The sequence below is a fragment of the Crotalus tigris genome, unplaced genomic scaffold, assembly GCF_016545835.1.
Source record: "Crotalus tigris isolate CLP2741 ecotype Arizona unplaced genomic scaffold, ASM1654583v1 scf7180000024337.5909745, whole genome shotgun sequence".
In the NCBI taxonomy this organism is placed as follows: domain Eukaryota; kingdom Metazoa; phylum Chordata; class Lepidosauria; order Squamata; family Viperidae; genus Crotalus; species Crotalus tigris.
The window spans coordinates 5,633,683-5,651,187 of NW_024100507.1; the positions used below are offsets into that span (position 1 = coordinate 5,633,683).

Consider the following 17,505-nt stretch of genomic DNA (forward strand, 5'->3'; position numbering starts at 1 on the left):
TATCTCATTCATTGCTCTAAAGTCATGTGATATCCATTTGAAATATCATTTTGTACTCATTGTTCTGCTCAGAAGTGTAACATTCCATCATTTTATGGATCAGTCGTACCATCTATCATGAATGTGGTGGTGATAACAAACACTGTGACATATAGATGAATTGTGGGACAAGCTAGTCAGCATTCTTATCTCTTAGAGGTTCAAATGGCTTCCATCAAGTTATGTGTGACCTTCAAATACAAAACGTGGGAATAGGGAATGACTATCACATGCATATATATTTCCGTTGCAGTACAACAAATATTCTACAGTTTTCTCATACTTCAGCTTTTGTAAATGTTCCTTCTTCATTTTGTGATGATAAGAAAGTTGGTTGATAACAGAAATGAGAGAAAAAGCTGATGTCATGAGCCCATGAAATATGTATATAATTTACAGACGTACGCACACTTATTTTCCCCTCCTCTTCAATTCAGATATGCCAGTGTTTTTCAAACTTGGAAGCCATTAAGATGTGTGGACTTCAACTCCCAGAATTCCCAGGTGGCATGCTGGCTGGGGAATTCTGGAAGTGCAAGCGTCTGATATATGTGATATGGCAATGCAAAGAAGGCAGACTTGCTAGATTTCCTTCCTATCCATCCATCCATATGTCCATTCATCTTATTAATTCTCCTAAATCCATATTTGTCCTTTTCTGATTGGATGGTTAGCTTTAGTGTATGTATATATAAAAAACCAAGTTCCTTCACTCATGCAGCTAATTCTGGGAGGAAATTAATGATTTTCACATTGCCTAATACTGACAGAATGTGTTACATGAAACAAATCTTAATGGGAAAATCTTAGAGGATCTATAAACAGTCTGTTTTGTGCTGGTTGGAATATTTGTTAAATTGTTGCGAATCAAAGATTTGTTTTAAGATCTAGTCTCCTCTTTGCTTTTCAGTCAATATTGAGCCTTCACTGTTGAATTTTTTTCTTGAGTCATCTGTTTTATGACCCAATCTGTAGCTCAAAGTTCTTTAATTTATATATTTCTGGTCTATTCTTATACGAAACTTGTTCTGCATAAGAAGGGTAATTCACTCAAATACTGTATATCTTCCTTATTATTACCTTAGTAAGCAGCATACATTGGAGTGTTTTCTGAAATGTCATTTTCTAATTTTAATGCAAGAAATTTTTTCTCATGTTCTTGTATGATTTAAATATCAAGTTCTATGAATTAATGGTCTGAAATATCCAAAAACCTGTTTTGATAGTATGCATTGTTGGCTTTTTATTTTGAATTCATGCTTTTTATTTTTGTACATGAATTTGTAAATGTGAATGTTTGGGTTTAGTGTATGTGTAAGAGATACACATATGTGGTGATCAAAGGCAATTTATTTACTTTTTTTTTCAATATCCATATATCAATTTCCTAGATTTGCAAAATTTAGAGAGAATTGTTTTGAACAGAATTTAACTGTTTTTTATCAAACAATAGATCTTGTTGGCTACAAAGAATTGAAAATAATTGCTGGTTTTGTAGTTTTGTACCACTTTGGATAAGTGAATATAGCTTAAAATTTTATTTGTTATTCATATTGTAATTCAATTATTGGCATTTAAGATAAGTTTGTTGTACATATTTATCTCTTGAATTATTGTAAAGCATCATTTATCGTCTGAGATGAGCTCTTACATGCTGTTTTGATTTATTTAAGCTAAACCTTTGCTTAATTTTTTTCCCACAATCCTCTTAGCGAAAAAATGTAAAGCGATGTAAAATAGATGACTAATGTAATTGCTTGATACTGATCTATGCATTCAATATTTGCTTAAGCTATGGTTCTTGTCCTTTATGTTTTCTAAATGATTCTTTTGTTTTTCTAAATTTTGGGGAGCACAGTATGAATGCCTAATATCAGAATCCAGTGAATTAAATTGCTTTTTTTTAATATAAAAGAGCATTCTAGCATGATGACTGTCATAAAGCTGTCTTAACTTTAAGCTAATTTAGAGCACTTTCACAGCTTGCCATTATGAGGAGTCAAACTATTTTGTTTTGTCTTTGCTTTCTCTTCAATATTTTAATATAGCTGCAGATAGTAAGGATGAAGAAATCAAAACAGCTCCCAAGAGAATCTTTCTAGGTATGTACTTTAGAAACCCTTGTTGCATGAGAGTGCCATCGAAACACCATCTGTCCTCCACTCCTTTTTTGTTTTTGCTTGGGATTTAGGTTTTATTTTTGTTTTGTTTTTTGACATTTTAGAAATGCATGCATGCTTATCATTTCTAAGAAGAAACTATCCATGCCGCATCTTTTTAACAACAACATCTTCATTTGGGTTTTATCACAAAGGGAAAAGGCACATTCAATTTTACCCCTTATGTGTTTCCCATATTTTTTTTTCTCCTGTTAATTCCATGACTAGATTTGACATTATAGGATTTATCCTCTTAAATTTACTTTATTCATCGTGTTTCACACAATAATTTGTGTTTCATTCAACAGTTTGTGACAATTGGATGGGATTGTGTGTGTGTGTGTGTGTGTGTGAACAACATGCAGACACATTTAAAGTATTTGCATGCATGAGTGTGCACGTGTATGTATTATATGAATCAATGCACTGCAAAGTCTCCTTTGAAGGTTATGGGCTAACCTATCACAATGGTGCATTGTGAATTGATGGATAGATATTTTTTGACTTCTCACTCTACGGATAAGAATTGGATCAAAACCATCCAGCTGGCTTTTGTACTTAAGAAAGGACCAGAGCCTGGGTTTCCCACTCCTGTCAAAGTTTCCATTGGTTTAATTTTAGTTTTAGTTTTTTTAAATTCTTTATTTAAATAATGATACATAATCAGTGCTTTCTCTAAGCTGGAGTGTTGTTTTCTCAACCAGTTGAGCATTATAAAAACTATTGTGTAGAAACTGTGAGTAGTAAATTGTAAATAATAATTGTCATCTTGAAATAATCATATTAAAATGCACATATGGCTGTTTTCAAATATCAGACACACAAGTAGTCCTCGACTTACAGCAGTTCATTTAGTGACTGAAGTTACAACGGCACTGAAAAAAGTTACTTATGACCGCTTTTCACACTGTTATAGCATCCCCATGATCACGTGATTAAAATTCAGTAGCTTGGCAACTGGCTCATATTTATGACGGTTGAAGTGTCCCAGAGTCATGTGATCACTTTTTGCGATCTTTCTGACAAGCAAATTCAGTGGGGAAGTCAGACTCACTTAACAACCATGTTGCTAACTTAACAACTGCCGTGGTTCACTTAACAAGTGTAGCAAGAAAGGTAAAAAAATGGGGCAAAACTCACTTAACAACTGTCTTGCGTAGCAACAGAAATGTTGAGCTCCATTGTGGTCATAGGTTGAGGACTACCTGTACAGTGATCTGGTTGCTCAAAGGTATGGTTTCTTGGCTTATATTTCACTTGTTTGTTGATTACATGTATTGATTATCTCTTAGCTTCTGAGTGCTGATTAAAGGTCTGGTCTTCGTATATCAAGTGTGGTATGGCTTAGTGCCACTAGAATTTTCCAGACTATTCATGCCAGAAGAAGCAGTTGGTTGCCCTCCATTTTGGGAAGGTTAGGAGGCCATAGCTAGAAGTACTGACTTTCAGGGATGGAAAAATGATGCCGTTGGAGATTTGTCCTTACTCAGCCTTGTGTTGCCATGTGGAAGAAACTGAATACAGAACCCTTCCAAAGGGGTTTTCGGACAATACTTGGTGAATCATTGCTGAAAAAGATGCCACAAGAAATGACTCCTTGAAATGTAGCTTTTCTGAAAGGAATTTTGGATACCGTATAATATGTGATGCTTTCCAGATGTGCTAGATAGTAACTTCTAATGGCCACATGGACTCAGAGGTTTGGGAGAACTATAGACTATTTGGTTTATATAAAGGGTGGCCAAGGCCAGGGCCGAGCTGCAGCCATTCAGAATCGGGCCCCGGAAGTGGTGGGTGAGTGTGTTCGTACTCATGCACACCTGCATTTGTGAAAGTGGTGCGCATGCACACGAAATCACCCCCCTCTCCTCCCCACACTGTTGCTGCCACCACTGCCACCAGTCCACCAAGCCAGAAAGGTTGGAGACCGCTGGTTTATATAAATTGAAGGAGATTATTTGAAATAGTCATTTGGCATTAACTTCAGAGCAGAAACTGATTCTCTTCTTTTTCAGCAGTCCAGAAAACTATTTATTGTTCTTAATTGTCTCCATCATCACTACCAAGAAGAGCAGTACAAAGCTTTTATCTAAATGCTTTATTCAGAAATCTAATTGTTATTATGCCAGGCAGCAGCTACAATATCCCTTTTTCAAATAGAAACAAAATATTGGTCAGGCTTATCTATGCAAGAGTAATAGATAAAAATGAATTCCAGTGCAGATTACTATTCTCATTAAGCCTTTGTCTTATTTACAGAGCTAATTAGAAAAAACTGATGAATTGTTGGTCTTAATCATTTAATTTCTCTAAGAAAGAATATTCAGTTAAATAGCGTTCAATGTATTATCTTAAAAGAATCTCTAAATCAGTGGTTCTCAACCTTTTTAATGCTGCAACCCCCAACCGGTCGTAAGTCGAGGACTACTCAACCGGTCATAAGTCGAGGACTACTCAACTGGTGCAGCACCGTTTGCAGAATGGGACTTTTGGCGGGCTCAGCAGGGCAGAGACAGCCTGGACAATTCCTATTGGGTTTTGAAAAGCCAATAGAATAAAAGGGAATAGCACAGCTAAGGAAAAGGGGAAAAAATGGTGGACTGCATTGTTTGGCGACCCCCGTGAAATGGTCGTTCGACCCCAAATGGGGTCCTGACCCACAGGTTGAGAACCACTGCTCTAAATCAAGAGACTGCACAAACTTCTTATTGCAGAGTTGTTAGCACCTGAGTAAGTTTTTCTGTGTTAATGCTATAATGGTTTAGTTGCATTTTTGTTTGATGGCTAAAGATGATTCATCTAATAAAGCTGCTTTGTTCTCAATTAGCTTTTTAAATGGGTTCTAACTTAAATTTAACCCAGATGCTAACTAGTGTGCTTTGTAATCCTTACTCAGCAGTGCCAGTGGTTGAGATTACAGAACCAAGGTTAGGAACTGTTAATTTAGGCAGTTGCTCTGTCAAGTCTTTAGCTTTTAAAGCTAATTTCCTTTTTATCTGAATGGAGAACAAATACTTGTGTGATGTCTCTTGTTTTGTTGTCATCATGCTTTGAAGTTACTATATTTTTATGATTTGGCTAGTTTGATTTTTTTTCCTATTTAGTTTTTCTATTTAGAGTTTAGTATCCTGCTTTATATTTATACTACATGGTGGTAATATTGATATATAACATTTTTTTTCAGTTGTATACCCTCTGAGGAGTTTCAAATCTGGTAATGATGATCATCAAAAGATATATACCTTCTGCTTCATTTGGGATCTGTACATAATAGAAGTGTATAAAGAGATACTTCACAATATATAGGAGTGCAAACGAAGCTCCCCTCTCATCTCATTGTTAAAACTGCATATTTTGCATGCATAGTTGATTTGAAATCTGCTTTGGCTGGGTCTGTGTGCACATACACACACAGCCATTTCTTTCTCGTTCATGCAGAAACACTTCCAAAGCAGCCTCACATAGAAGCCACACAAGGAACATGACTGCTTTAATGACCGAAGGAGAAGAGCTTCATTTGTAGTCCTGCACATTTCAAAGCACCTCTTGAATTAGGGATGTATAAAATTTTGCCACACAAGCATTTCATATGCAGAACAACTACTCTGGATGGTCTGTATCTAGATCAGTGATGGCGAACCTGTGGCACGGGTGCCAGAGGCGGCACTCAGAGCCCTCTCTGTGAGCATGCACGCCATCGCCCCAGTCCTAGGCCTTCAGCTGGGTTTTATAAAACCTTTTCGCTTTAGGCCTCCGCCGCCGTGTGCAAAAAAAAAAAAAAAGGTTCAATCAATGAGTCAATTTCAACTTCTCGTGGGAAAAAAAAGATCTTGCAAAGTTGGAATTGATTGACTGAACTTTTTAGTCCCACCCAGTCTGCCGTTACCACGGCAGCCACGCTTACCTAATGGCCACCCAATTGGCCACACCCATCCAATGGGCCACACCCACCCGACAATGCATAAGTGGGTTTGGGGTTGCATTTTGGGCACTCGGTCTCTAAAAGGTTCGCCATCACTTATCTCGACTGAAAATCACATACTTATGTTTTGGGGGGCTGGGGGAGAAAGGGAGCAGGCCAAGGACATTAACATGGCTGAGTGGAGATAAGGAAAAAAAATGCTGGGATGATAGGTGGCAGATGGCTGGTTCAGTATGCTATACATGAACGCAAGAACATTGGTACCGTAGCTAAAGAAGAGCTAAAGGGAGAAAGGGAAAAGGAGCAAATCAGCAGATGAGGTGTAACCCGAGCCGCAAAGAGATGAGAGGGATGAGATGTACTGACTGTGTCATCTTTGCCCGAAGATTTTGGCTGAAGCAGAATAAACAAAATATGTCAGAATACAGTTCTGCTGAACTGCAGCCCAGCTGGAACATTTTGGAAAAAATTCCAAAATAAAATTTTGGGGGGAGGGGGAGTGAGGTTGAAAGAAAATACATATTCTCTTTTTCATACCCAACCTTAAATATAAATGATAAACTTTCTCATTGATTGTTGTCTGTCTTCAAAGCTGACTGATATAGTTCACCATTTTGGCTACTGGCACAATATTTTTGACCGTAAGGATTTGTTATGTGGTAATATTAACTTTTATTATTATAGCGTTGATGGTATATTTGTTTTTTCAAATGATAATTAGGAAATTTTTAGGAAATTATTTTTCTAATATCTCCTATAGTAGGATTATTGCTGCATATTCACCTGGGGAGAAAATTACTGTTGCTGTTATCAATTCAATTGAAATGGTAAAGATGGTCTTTTTTTTTAACAACTTGCTATTTTTTTGGGAGGGGGGGGGAAAGCCATTCTTATTTAAAACCAGCCAGGTGGTTTCTTCTAGCTTTTCCTGTATTTGAAATTTCACTGCCCCACACTTCCTATAACAATGTCCTTTCATTCTTCCTTCCCATCTGTTGAAATTACCAGCCAGTTTCCAATTATGAATGTTAATCTAATTATCATTTTGCATAGATTAATATGAGTTTGCCTACCTAAAGGAAATCTTATTTAAAAATGCAAGATTAAATATAAATATCTTAATTGGTTGGTATATGAATATTTCAGTACTGTTGCCCTATTTTGCAGGGTCCTACTTTCACTAATGATAGAATCTAGTCTGTCTCTGTAACTATTGTATTTTCCATTCCTTACTGCTCTGAAGGAAACCAGTTTAAACAGTACGAGTCTAACAGAGTTCTGTTAAATTGAACTAGGACTCTTTCAATTATAGGATACATTTTTTGTCTTTGGTATCCAATGCTGTGACTTTGCTCAGCATGCGGTTCTTTGAGGTTTCATTCTAGCTTTTAATTGTATGAAGTTTGCATCTTGAAACTGGAAAAAGAAAGAGATGATTTAAAAAGGGAGTGGAATGAAAACATATTCTGTTTTAGTGTTCCCCAGATTAGAACTATATCTCCCCAAGCCACCAATGGAATTGTTTATTGATTATCCAGACTGGAAGTGTTACTCTTAGAATGCGCTATGATTGGGTACCCTGCCTTAACTTATTGTTCTTTATCGTTTTTTTCTCTTGAAACTTCAGCTGTGTAAGTAAAATGTGATATTGGATCAGTGATAATATTCAGCAAGGATTATCTTTGCCCATTTAAAGTAAAGAGGACAAAACATTGTATATTTATATTAGTCTTAAAATTAATAGTGATAAAGTATCACAGGTACAAGTGTTATCACATTTTATTAGTTGTGGTAAGGTCATGGCCATTGGCTATAGCAGGGAAGTTCAAGTATGAAGCCCCTAATTAATTTCCCCTCTGAGTTGATGTTGTGTACATGGTCAACCTAAGAATTTAGGTAAGTAGAAGAAGGTCCAAAAACATTTCTCTAGGTTAAGAAACAGAAGTGAAAAAGAACAGATCTGATTATGCGTGCATGACCCAAAATACTTGTGGCAGGTTTATGTTTTTGTCTCAAAACAAGCTGTCTATGAAGCAAGTGCTTCAAATTGTAAGGCAGGATGAAGGTTTATTAGATTTAAATAAAAGAAACAGAACAACGGGAACGGAAAGAAAACATAATGATTCATAAGAATAAGAATCAAAAAAAGTCGCAAGCCCAACAAACAAAAGTGAGAGAAACAAGAGGTATTTACAGAAGATAATCTACAATGTTGGAATTCAGTAATAAGCTGTTGGAGAAGGCTCTCAAATTTCTGAGTTTGCAAAGAAGAAACAAAAGACTGGGCTAGACAGAAGATGAGAGGTTGGACAGCTGAACAGCAGCACAATGCAATTGCTATCTACAAAAAGACAAAGAAGATGACTTCTTACTATGAGGAACAAATATGTGCTGTCTGGATTCACTGCTCATGAAGTACAGTTGGGAGCAGAGCCAAGAATGAGGGAAAGTTGCTATGACTCATTAAGCCAATTGACATATATCCAGTGGTGGGATTGAAATATGTGAACAACCGGTTCTCTGTGTGGATGCTGCTTCCGGAAGTCCATTCTGGGCCTGGGCAACAAAAAATTAGCTACCAGTTCTGCCGAACTGGTGCGAACTGGCTGAATCCCACCATTGCATATATCCCTTCCTGTTCTTTTATACCAGAACAAGTGATAACTATCAAGATCAGTTATGATCACATCTTGGACTGTAAAGATCTGTGAAGAAAACTGGAATATTTGGGAGCTTGGTAGATATTTGCATACATTCTTCAATTCATGAAAGATGATGAAGAGGGAAAGAAGAATTTTGAAAATGATTTGTTAGAGTAGTATTTCCTGAACGGGGTAACTTTAAGATGCGTAGACTTCAATTTCCAGAATTCTGGGAGTTGAAGTCCAAGATTTTAAAGTTGCCAAATTTGAAAAACACTTATGTTAGAGCAGTGATGGAGAACCTTTTAGAGACCGAGTGCCCAAAAACTGGCCCTGCCCCTGCTCCACCCCCTGCCCTGCCCCTGCCCCGCCCCCATCTCCCACCCCGCTTGCCCGCAGGGCCACTCACTGCCTCCAGGGCCGGCCGCATATCGCCCAGGCAGCCCAGCAGAGCTATGACGGTCACGCCCTCTGCCCACACCCTGCAGCATCAGCTGTGCACAATGGGGTGTGAGGGCAGAGTCTTGTCTACGCTGCCTGGCTGTCATGTCCTTGGCTGCGCTGCTCCGTGTGGGCCACACTCAGGAGTGACTCTCCTTCAGGGGGGCTGCTGGAGAGGAGGGGGTTGCGGGGGGAGGCAAGGCTGGGGCAACGGCATGTGTGCCCACAGAGAGGCTCCGAGTGCCACCTCTGGCACCCGTGCCATAGGTTCGCCACCACTATGTTAGAGCAATGGTTCCTTAGGAGAGATTGGGTCTCTGCTGTGCTTGGCCAAATCATGTGCAACTTGGTCAGAAGGACCTTACATTGAATTTTGGGATTGGGGAAGGAAATCTATAAACAAGAATTTATGTACTATAGAGTGAATGGAAATAACTATACTAGAACTTATTAAATGGTTCAATGAAAAATTGGGAAAAAGCATTAATTCATAAAGTTCACTGCCTTAATTATTCTACATATTCAAGTTTGGATTATAGAAATTAAATGGAATAAGCTTGGATTTTTATTATAGGGCAATAAATAATTTAAAGGTGTAGCTGAGACCTGGTAGGATGACAAATATTCTAAATACAGTACAGGACTTGCTCAAGAAGAAATAGCAATAGAAAAGAAGAAAGAATTGCACTGCATGTTAAAAATACTGGCATTTGTCCAAAAATCCATGGAAATGGATTTGATGGCACTATTGAGAGCATCATAGTTAAAATATATGAAAGATGGAATACAAATAGCACTGTTGTTACTGGTAGTATCCATTTCCAACTCTCCAGGCAGGAAAGATTAGACAGTTTCCAAAAGCAAAAGAAGCCTGAAGAAATAATAATGGTGAATTTAGTTGGCCTCATCATCTGCTAGGTATCTCTGCCAAGCATGGTCATTCTGGGAAATTCCTGACCTATGTTGTTGAGAATTTTCTCCTCCAGCCAGTGTAGGAAGACAGAAGGGGATGGACTATCCTAGACTTATTCCTAACAAAGCGGTTTGTTTAATAAAGTGGAAGCAGTGGGAATATCTGAGAAATAACCATGTAATGCTGTAACTTCTACAGTCTTTCATCATTGGTCATGTAAGCTGGGTCTGATATCAATCCAAAACATTTGTAGGGCACCAGGTTGCCTAACATTGCTGGATCTCCTTAGCCACTAGGTCAGTGGTGGGATTCGGCCGGTTCGCACCACTTCGGCAGAACCGGTAGCTAATTTTTTGTTGTCCAGGCCCAGAATGGACTTCCGGAAGCGGCATCCACACAGAGAACCGGTTATTCACATATTTGAATCCCACCATTGCACTAGATAATGTAGATACCATAAGTGTATGGGTCGATCCAGGGGGCGTAATTGTAGATACAAATATGCATGGATTATGATAGATGTCAGTGATAAAGATTCATACTTTTGGAGATGGACAATTTAGATAAAAAGTTAGTCTGGACAAAAGAGCTTTTATGCCAAGATGAAAACGTTTGAGTACTGTATCTGAAAATGCTACCAAAGCTGCAATTGCTATATTTGAACACTTGAGGGTGCCACTAGATTTTCAAAATATTAACATCAGGCTGTTCCAATTAGAAAAATGTGTACATTATTCTCAAGTCTTAAGGGAAAGTATGAAGGTGCAGCAAAAAAGCATGTTCTGACATCTGAGATGTGATTGAATCATTGTCCAGCAAACATTTAGACATGTTAAATGTACTGACCAGCAGCCAGGGGAATGAGAAGAGAAACTGCATTTTTTTTTCTGTATTTGGAACTTTTGAAAGAAAAAGATATTCAATATATACTGAAAATATCTTAAATGAACATCCATGTGTCTTATAAAATGTGTTTGAAGAGGTTATGGATATTGGAATTATTTCAAAATCATAATTTGACAAAAGTGTCAAACAAAAATCTGAAGCTTGTGTGAATAATTTATATTTCTTTTACAATGCCTCTAGCCCTGCATTGAACTCAAAGTCGTTCATGGAAAATGACATGCAGATTTTATATTTTCCATCAGTGTGTGTGTGTTTGTTTGTTTGTGTGTGTGTGTGTGTGTGTGTGTGTGTGTGTGAGAGAGAGAGAGAGAGAGAGAGAGAGAGACTACAACCCAGGGTTTGCTTTGAAGTGTGCTGTAGACTCAGAAAAAAACAAGGCACCCTGAGAGGAAGTGTTATAATTTCACCCGGCTTGCGTTCTGGTAAATGTGCTTCCTGTCCTCGGGAGCCATTTTTTGAGAATGATCTATTAACGGTAAAGCCAAATTGGTGTTAGATAAGGGTCAACGGAATTCATGGGGGGGGGAGGTACTGGAGTTAGGTTTCTTGTGGGAATGTAATGACTTCAAACTGATGATGTGCTTGACCCTGCCCTCGGGCTCCGCCTGGTCATCTCTTACCCATTGATTTCAAATAAATACAGTGTATAGTGGGGAGAACAGGCTGTATCTGTTTTTCTTCTACCTGACTTCCTTCAAAGATGATAAGACTGCATCTTTCTAAACCTCCAGTCAACATTCATGGTGCCTAGAAATTCTAGGTCCTGCAGTTTCTAGGAAACCAGGTTGGAAAGGGTTTGGTGTAAAATGTCTGCCTTTGCACAGATTGTAGATGTTCCCATTACTCTACTATTCTGGGACAAAATATGACTTGGTTTTCTAATTTGTTTTAAGAATACTGTAGAGAGCTTAAACCTTTTTAAATGGGAAAAATTCTTCAAAGAACAAACATTTGTAATACAGGTATATGGTGTGATATGATAAATGAAAGTAGGTGGCTTTGACTATAAATATCCATCCATTCGTTAAAAAAAAAGCTCTCGGGGGTTCAGGGATCCTTGCAAAAAAGTTAGCTGGAAGTAGCTTTGGTGAGAAAGGCAGAATAAATCTCTGCTTGATTTTCTTTGAACTTCCCTTTCCCCCAGAGCAGGAATGTCATACAATTTATTTAGAGTATGCAACTTTATACAATTTGGTGCCATCCAGATATTTTGCACAGATGCCCCGTAATTCCCAACTAGTATGACCCGTAGCCATGAGGACATTATCATCCTGACTAAGCTTTAATTATTATGTATACTTATAATGGTTGTGGATGGAGAGCTACATAAATGATTTAGCAGTGTGATTTTTATACTCGGGTTCTCTCTCTGCTTAGTAGCTGAAGTTTTGTAGGAAGAACCCTCTTTTTGGAAAGGCAATGTTCTTTTTTAGCTGGGAATCCTGGAATGTTGCAATCTGCTGTTGTCAGCTACTGGACTGGGTTGGGATAAGAGGATTTTCTGTTGCAAGAGCTGATCCACACTCTCCTAGGTACAGCATATATATATAATCCAGGGGGAAATGCAGCCAGATACATACAATGAGATATAGGTTTCTCGATGGATGGATAGGAACCTAAAGTTTCTATCAGCCAGCAATGTATTTTCCTGCATTTGGCTCCTCTCTAGGATCTATTTTACTTTAATACTCAGCGTTATTTAAGAGGTGCCCCCAACATTTCCCTTATGGTATAAATTTAATAAATAAATAAGAATGGCTTGTGTTGAGGAAAATCTGGGAGCTTTTTGAAAGACTCTCCTACAATGGAATGACAGCATTTCATTCAACTAGGTACCATATTTTATTCTAAATTTTTTTTTTGCCATTGCTTTATGTGGGACTTGGACAAGAGTCAGGTTTAATCAAGTGGAATTGCTGCTTCTTATCTGGTTCAGCACAATTAGGTCATAATTGACCAGAAAGCAAAACAGCACTCTCTTAGGAAATGTAACATTCATTTAGCATCATGCAAGTGGATTTTTGCTTGCCTGATGGGATTTCTCTTTCCTGCCGTGCATCCCCATACCTGTCCTAAAGGATCTCCCAACCTTCCGGAGCAGATTTTGGACACAAATAGAGCAGTTGAAAATTATTACACATATTATTTATACCTCTGGCTATCGTCCAAGCATTACCCCTGGTACTTAGTACGAAAAGAATGTTAAATAATTCAAAACTCAAATTCATAGGGAGAGATCTGGATGGCAGCAATTTATTAAACTCCTAAATAATGTAAATCAGGGGGGTCCCAAAGTCTAGGCCATGGGCCAGTTAGGAAGCAGGCCATGCAGCTGAAGATGAGCGGCAGGTGAGCAAAACTGTGCATGCAAGGGTCTAGATCAGTGGTTCTCAACCTGTGGGTCGGGACCCCATTTGGGGTCGAACGACCATTTCACGGGGGTTGCCAAACAAGGCTGTCCGCCATTTTTTTCCCCTTTGGCCACGCCCCTGGCACCCAGTGATATATAAGTGGTTGGGGGTCACCACAACATGGGGAACTGTATTATGGGGTCATGGCATTAGAAAGGTTGAGAACCACTGGTCTAGATTATATGCTCCTCTTCCCTTCTCCAGTCCATGGAAAAAGTGTCTTCCACAAAACCTATCTCTGGTGCCAAAAAGGTTGGCAACCTCTGATAAAAAAAATAATAATGCAAAATTAGCTATGTAATGTTATATATTGGTAAATATGTGTGAAAGGTGCTGAAATGGATCTTACTATTAGTTTAAGGTACCACGATAGATATAATTTAAGGGTCAAAATAGGAATGGCGTCTAAACATTAATTAATTAATTAATTAATTAATTAATTAATTAATGTTTCTGTTGCTAGTAAAGTATAATTTCAGTTACTGGCCCAAAGTCACCCAACTGGTTTTCAATCTTAAGGGAGGCCTAGAACCAATAAAGGTAATCTTGACTTACAACCACAGTTGAGCCCAAAATTTCTGTTAATAAGGAAGGCAGTTCTTAAGTGAGTTGTGCCTCATTTTATCACCTTTTGCCACAGTTGTTAAACGAATTGCTGCATTTGTTAAGTCAGTCATGCGGTCATTAAACAAATCTGGCTTCCGCCATTGACTTTGCTTGCAAGAAGCCTGATGGCAAGGCTACAAATGATGATCACATGATCCCGGAATAGTGCAGCCATTACAGATACATGCCAATTGCCAAGCACCTGAATTTTGGTCATGTGACTCTTGGAATGCTGCAACAGTTGTGTCAAAAACAACCATACGCAGTGGTGGGATTCAGCCAGTTTGCACCACTTCGGCCGAACCAGTAGCTAAATTTTTGTTGCCCATGCCCAGAATGGACTTCCGGAAGCGGCATCTACACAGAGAACTGGTTGTTCACATATTTGAATCCCACCACTGGCTATATGTCACTGTTTTCCGTGCTGTTGTAACTTCGAGCAGTCACTACCTGTGACTACCTGTAATATCCTGCTTCCTAGGCCATCACCATTACACCAAACTACCTCTCCAGCTGTGAAAATGGAAAAAAAAGATAGAAAATAAAAGTTCCTTCTAAGTTGTAAAATTTTCTATTCATTCATAGACATTCATAAATGTTTTTCTTTGATTCCTTCTGTTGCATTATGTTTAGGTATACATCAGTATTTTTCTATGGTTTGGGCCATATGTTCTCTTCCCAGCAGAGCCACAAAAGCTTTTGCAAAACAATAAGTGAAAAGCCTCAGTGGCTTTATTTTGTTTTCTGAGGATTTTCTGTATGAAGTCCAGAGGAATTTGTAGAAATGATAATATTGATTGATTTGGTGTCATCAAGCTCCATGTTGACTCTTGGCAATCATTGCTAGATTTTATTCAGGATTTTCTGTTCTCCAAGCTGGTCCTTCCAGTTTTCCAATGCGGTACCTATCACTGTTGTAATTGAATCCATCCACCTTACATCTGGTCATCCTCTATTTCTTTCTGCCTTTCCCAGCATTGTAATTTCTTCAGAGAAGTAGTTCTTCGCATGATATGAAAACAATATGAATAGGGCAGAAATCTGCTTTCAGCATGCTAGTTTGAAAATTAAAAGTTTCTTCAAAATTAAGTGAAGGGGGCAGGGAATCTCTGGGATGTCATGTTGTGGTTGTGGCCATGTTGTGGCTATCATGTTTGGGAATTGTAGAGGAACATATAGTGGACTGAGTTGGGACTTTGATATTTCTGTAGAAAGTATGCGTATAAGATGGATTTTTGTTTTGTTTTGTAAATTGTTGGAAGACGATTGAAAAAATGTTTCCTGCAAATTAAATAAGGTTTAGAAGCTTAATATTTGAAAAACTGATGCACCTAGTGCCATTCAGCTCTTGCGTTAAAATTGGCTGGGGAGCCCTTGCTATTTCCTGCAGGTTGGTTTAGTTCAGGGATCTCCAAACTTGGAAATTTTAAGACATATGTGAACTTCTACTGGCTGAGGAATTCTGGGAATTGAAGTCTACAAGTTTTAAAATTGCCAAGTTTGGAGACCCCTAGTTTAACTCACAGAGTGGTTGTTGGAACCTCTCAATAGTATCACACTTATTATGGAATTGATTCTCAAGAACCCCCCCATCTTCCCCATTCCCAGCTGCCCCCCATCTTTTTTTAGGCAGCAGAGGAAAACATGTCTGTTTACCTCAGCATTAATAGGAAAACAAATATCCCAAAATTAGACTTTCAGATTTATATTGTTTTTTATTGAAATATTTTTACGATTGTTTTTAAAGATTGTTGATTTTATTGTTATTTCTAGCCACAATTTTATTCCTTTATTCCTTTGCTAAAGAAACATGTTCCTCCATGAAGATGAGATATATAAAAATAAAATGCTAATCATGTAAATCTGTCAAAAAAAATTGAATATGTCTTTGCTGTAGTACTACTACATTTAATTATCTTTTGATCCCTTCTCCAATTTGGTAATTGAATTCCCTCCACACACAGGCTTGAACACTGCCGTTTGGACAGATAACTAAAGTCTGATGAAATTACCTTTTCTGCTGTAAAAATGGGAACACATACATAATCTTTACTCAACCAATTGATCATTCCATGGGTGTATCTAGCTTAATACTAAATTCTTCTTTTTATATAAGAGCTGAAAAAGATGAAAACCAGAGCAGCTGCATTAGACTTGCATCATTAGTAACAATAGATAAATAGTGCAAATTGTTCATGGTTAAGCTCTTAGATAACTGTATATCTTTTCCTAATCTCTACTTTAAAATCTCATATTAATATTTGATGTAAGAAGCTAACTTATAAAAAGGTTTAAAGTTTTGTTTAACGTAAGATATCATTCAGGGCTTTAGTTTTCCGAGGGGGAAATGGTCACTGAAAATTTCTTACTTGACAAAACTATCTGAATTTACTGTTAGGAAAGATGTCATAATTTCTAACTTAATTTTTTCTTCAGATTTCCATTCTTTCAGTTTTCATTTTAAAATGACAGTTACACTTGCTAATTATAGAACGGTGAGAGAAAATATTTTTTTCAGAAAGAAACCACATTTGATCATCTTTCAGATGGATATTATCCATTTCCAGCTGAGTGATCCTATGTCTCTTAAAGACAAAAAACATGACAGAGTCTTTTTTATGGCTTTCAAACAAAAAATAAAGACCCGTCTTATTTATATGTGAATAATATATTAATTCTAGTTGTGAAAATTCAAACAGTGCTTAAGAATTTTGTGGGGGGAGGGGGATAACCTAGAATAGGGATGTCAAACTTGCAATGTCACGTGACATGTTGCAACATAGTGTGACTTTTTTTCCATTGCTGGCAATGGGGCGGGTGCGGTTTTGGCATGACGCATCCAGCCCAAGTTTGACACCGCTGAGCTAGAAAAATGATTTCCTGTATCCTAATTTGATGTCCTTGACTTTTCTACTAATCTCTTAGAGCTTAAAATCTTCAGTGGGGTAGATGTAACAAAATTTCAGTTTTATCATAGGAGTCCTAATTTAACCTTATCTAGCTTAATTTAATCACATTTTATGGCTTAGATGTAGATGGAAAAGTTAGACCCTGATAAAGTAATTGAATTTTGCTTTCTCATTGCCATTTAAAAATATCAGAAGAAATCACCCTTATTCCTATCTTGATATCAACTTTGTTATGGCGTGTGTGTGTGTGTGTGTGTGTGTGTGTGTGTGTGTGAGAGAGAGAGAGAGAGAGAGAGAGAGAGAGAGAGTTCTGATACATTTTAGACAGACAGATAGATTTAATTTCTGCAGTTACCCGAAGAACTGTTATTCCCAGTTGAATGAACTAAATTACTAAATAGTGAAGATTGTTCCCTTAATCTGAACTTCATATTATGGAGATAATTCATATTTAAATTAAGGTTCCCCTTATTTTCTAAAGGAGTCCTATTTGAATAAGCAAATCCTTTTAATGAAAGCATCCCTCAGAGCATAAAGGCTTGATAACATACTACATT

The 17,505-nt window shown here is 37.7% G+C and overlaps 1 protein-coding gene across 3 annotated transcripts in view; it reads left to right on the forward strand.

Moving 5' to 3' along the window:
* The window catches only part of SLC66A2 (solute carrier family 66 member 2), a 62,971-nt gene that overhangs the window by 13,971 nt on the left and 31,495 nt on the right, over window positions 1-17,505 (forward strand). For 2 of the 3 annotated variants that reach the window (XM_039325383.1, XM_039325380.1), the window contains exon 4: window positions 2,088-2,141. The exons of the other annotated variant lie outside the window; for it this stretch is intronic. In XM_039325383.1, coding sequence (XP_039181317.1) covers window positions 2,088-2,141 — 54 coding nt within the window. The remainder of the gene's footprint in view (window positions 1-2,087; window positions 2,142-17,505) is intronic. 3 annotated transcript variants of the gene reach the window in all.